The sequence below is a fragment of the Culicoides brevitarsis genome, chromosome 2, assembly GCF_036172545.1.
Source record: "Culicoides brevitarsis isolate CSIRO-B50_1 chromosome 2, AGI_CSIRO_Cbre_v1, whole genome shotgun sequence".
In the NCBI taxonomy this organism is placed as follows: Eukaryota; Metazoa; Arthropoda; class Insecta; order Diptera; family Ceratopogonidae; genus Culicoides; species Culicoides brevitarsis.
In genome coordinates, this window is record NC_087086.1 from 21,294,444 (window position 1) to 21,297,943 (window position 3,500).

Genomic DNA, 3,500 nt, shown 5'->3' on the forward strand with positions numbered 1-3,500 from the left:
CAGAGAAAATGTATCATATCTACTCGCATCGATCATATTTTTTTCTCCTTTTCAATGAAAGCTAAAAATACGGTGCATCTCTCTTGCTGCTACTGTTATTTTATTATTATATTTTTACGGCTTTACTGTCATGTTATCATTATATTGTTGTAAAGATATACCTTTAATACGAGTAATCCAAAGCAATTGTGACTACAGAAAGAAAGTTACAACGATCATCGTACATCAAGCGGATGCCACAGGGGAAATGTGATTCAAGAATTTGTTAGGATTTTAGAAATGTAATTGAAAATGGCAAGATTTGATGCAGAAAAGTATCATATGGGTTCGGTAAGTACCAGAAAAACTTTTATTATCTAGATTATTTTTGGGTAAGAAGACTTTTCAGTGTGTCTCCTCCGTCGTTACTCGATAACACCGGCAACTCTTGCTGCACTCAAAAATTCTGTTCGCAACACATAAGAGCCAGACATGACTCTTTTACCCGTATATTGTTGTCTGCCGTGCAACACTCGCCAATTGTCAAATATGAAAACCGTGCCTGGATTTAGTTTGAACCACCATTCGTTCTCCTTACTTTGTATGAGTCCCCCGAGCAAATGCATGTCTTTGTAAAATTGTTGCATTTTCTCCAAGGGAATCGTGTCCAATACCGCACGATCATTTATATTAAATCGCAGTTGCTCTGGACAGCCAGTCAAGGAATTTACTTTTACAACGGGAGCAGTGTACCGATGGTGTCGTCCCGGTTCGATATATTCCGACGGCACTTGGTACTCATTGCACAATCGATCGTAAGTTTCAGGATGCAGTGATTTGAGTTGTTGAAGTACGTAAAATCCGTCGACAGCAAGATTTTCACCGCCTTTTCCGTCATGCTGAATGCAATGAAGTATTTGTAAGCCAGATGCGTCGTTAAAATAAGTGTTATCATTGTGCGCGGGCAAAAAGTTTTTAGTGTAGGCAAAGTCATCGTGATCTTTTGTATCGGAAAATGTCCACATTTCACCGAAAAACGTCTTCATTATTGGAAAAAGCCGGGTTATCGCAGTTTCAGTTCCTTTTTCTGTCGCTGGAACATTTTCAATAAAAGCCACGCCATATTTTATCAAGCTATCTAGAACAATTCGAACGGTTGAGTCACTTTTTAAAAGATCCCCTACATCCACTCTCGCGTAATTTAATTCTTGAATACTTGACTGGTTCCATAAAATTTCTTTGGATGTTTTGTAAGCCGGAAGCCGCACATGATATTGATATTTATAAAGAAATTCCAAATCGTATGAAGATTGATGACCATCAGACCCTGAAATATTTTCAATAAATTAATAAAAAAAATATTTTTAATATAAAAACAACCTTACATGTAACAATTAATTTTCCATTTTCAACTACGTGACTTTTTGGCCGAATATCCAAGCTGATTTCCATAAAGTTAAATTTTCGTTGTGACGTACTCTTGTCATAACAATTTTCGCAACGACAATGATCTCTTAACCAATAATAATTCACACGAATATTGCTTTCATTGTATGGAATCTCTAGAAAATCTGCCATTTTTGCCCAATTTATGCCGATTAATATCCAAGAACAGGTCTATTTTGTTTGAAATCCGACAAACAACTGAGACTAAAAATAAATTTGAGTGAGTGTGATGACTTTTGAATTGTTCGAAAGAGCAGATAGTGATCTTTTATAAATGAGATAATGCGTTATCTCATGAGCGATTATTTTATTACGTGTACACACATTTGTAAAACATTGTAAACTTTGATCAGTATCGTTCATTCATCCTATCGCAATATGTATATAATTATTTTTTTTTACAATCCTCATAATTTTTTCTGTAAAACAAATTGAAAGATATAAGAGAGTTTAAAGAAAAATAAAAATTTTAAGTAAATAAACTGAATGTTCCTTCATAACATATAATAAAAGTTTCTATTTTAGTTTTTTTTCACAAAACAAAAGGGCGTTTGCGAGAAAAGCACAATCTCATTATATTTTATTTTTTGTAGTTCACTTTTTTGTATCTAAAATACAAATATTTTAGTTGTTCTTTTCACAATAAAAGTTCCAAGAATTTCGATCAATTTTTAGTTTTCACAAAATTTGTATGGTACTCCAAGGTTTTTAAATTTTCTACAGGATACCTAAAACACAAAACTGACCGTATATATATATGACCGTAGTCTCGTATATATTTTTTCGTATTTGTTGCTGAAATGCGCGCAAGTTGAATGTCTTATTCTAATGTTGTTAAACTATAATGTTTTTTAGATAATTTCTTCATTGCTGCCACACAATAGTTTTGCCAATGCTGCCTTACACCAAATGAGATGATATGACATGGAAAAAGGTCGTCATTGTCGGGAAAGAGCAGAGACAAAAAAAAATTAAATGGCACAACAAATACCTACAAGCCTTTTTCTTGCACGAAATGTCTTGAATATTTAATGTAATTTAATTTTATTGCTGTGTGTCGTGCTTACCATTTCTATATGTCTATAATTATCATTATTGTTGTTATTATGAAAATGTAGATACCACGACGAAGACGATGACAGCGGGTAAGTTTCTGTTGTGTGCGAGTTGGTGCTGGGTAATAGCATTAAATTTTGCATAATTTTTCCGTCTTTTCAAATGCTTCTCCCTCCATTTTCATTTATTATTACGATGAAGATTATTATTGCTCTACTTTCATCACTATCGCGCGGGTTTCATTGTAGTCAGTTGAAGTCAGATGTATAAGAGGATCAAATTGGGAGGGCTTCCCCTAATTATATTCAATTTTTTATATTTTATTTAATAGACAATAATTCTCGCTGTACTCGTAAGTTAAAGGCACTTCAGACCTACACCTGTCTCGGATTCAGCCATCAACGGCAGAGCGCAATGAGAAAAAAAAAGAGTCTCCGAATAAACAAGTAAACATTTTGTGTGTTATTTTTTGAATAAATTTAATCTTGTTTTTCTAACTAAGCAAGCTGCTGCTGCTGCTCGACATTGTAGGACCTAACAACACTTTGGCAGACAATTTGCTTACTCCCTTTTAGTTGTGAAAATAAATAAAATTTGCATAAAATAAGTGCATGTACTTGTCATTTCAGACTTTTTCTCAAAAGTTGTTCGTAGTAACAGTTGAGTTGCATGCAATATACAAATAGAAGTAAAGCGATGTAGTGGAGAAACAACGCTTATGCAAATTAGCTGCTTATTTTGGTTTGCATTTCTTCAACTACTTCGAGCATAAAAGTGATCAGCTCGCACCGTTTGTAACAATGTTATCTAAAAATTTTGTTTAACTCAAGATTATTGTGTCATTATTGTATTTTCACTGTAAAATGCAAATTTTTTTCCTTGGTTTCAGGATTTTTTTTCGGAAAAAATTTCAAGACACAAAAGAAAATATTTTAATAGGTCGCTCTAAACTTATTTCAAACTTTTTATTCCAAAAAAGAAATAAAAAAGATATTTTGTAATATTTTTTCATATGAAAT

At 33.1% G+C, this 3,500-nt stretch overlaps 1 protein-coding gene across 1 annotated transcript; it reads right to left on the bottom strand.

The window, feature by feature from the left end:
* Positions 1 to 298: 298 nt before the first annotated feature.
* Positions 299 to 1,605, bottom strand: LOC134831212 (trimethyllysine dioxygenase, mitochondrial). The gene is made up of 2 exons (XM_063844883.1): positions 1,365 to 1,605; positions 299 to 1,306 (listed from the first exon to the last, which is right to left on the bottom strand). The coding sequence occupies exons 1-2, from the start codon at positions 1,555 to 1,557 to the stop codon at positions 405 to 407; spliced, it is 1,095 nt and encodes a 364-aa protein (XP_063700953.1). The 5' UTR covers positions 1,558 to 1,605; the 3' UTR covers positions 299 to 404.
* Between the last annotated feature and the right edge of the window lie 1,895 nt (positions 1,606 to 3,500).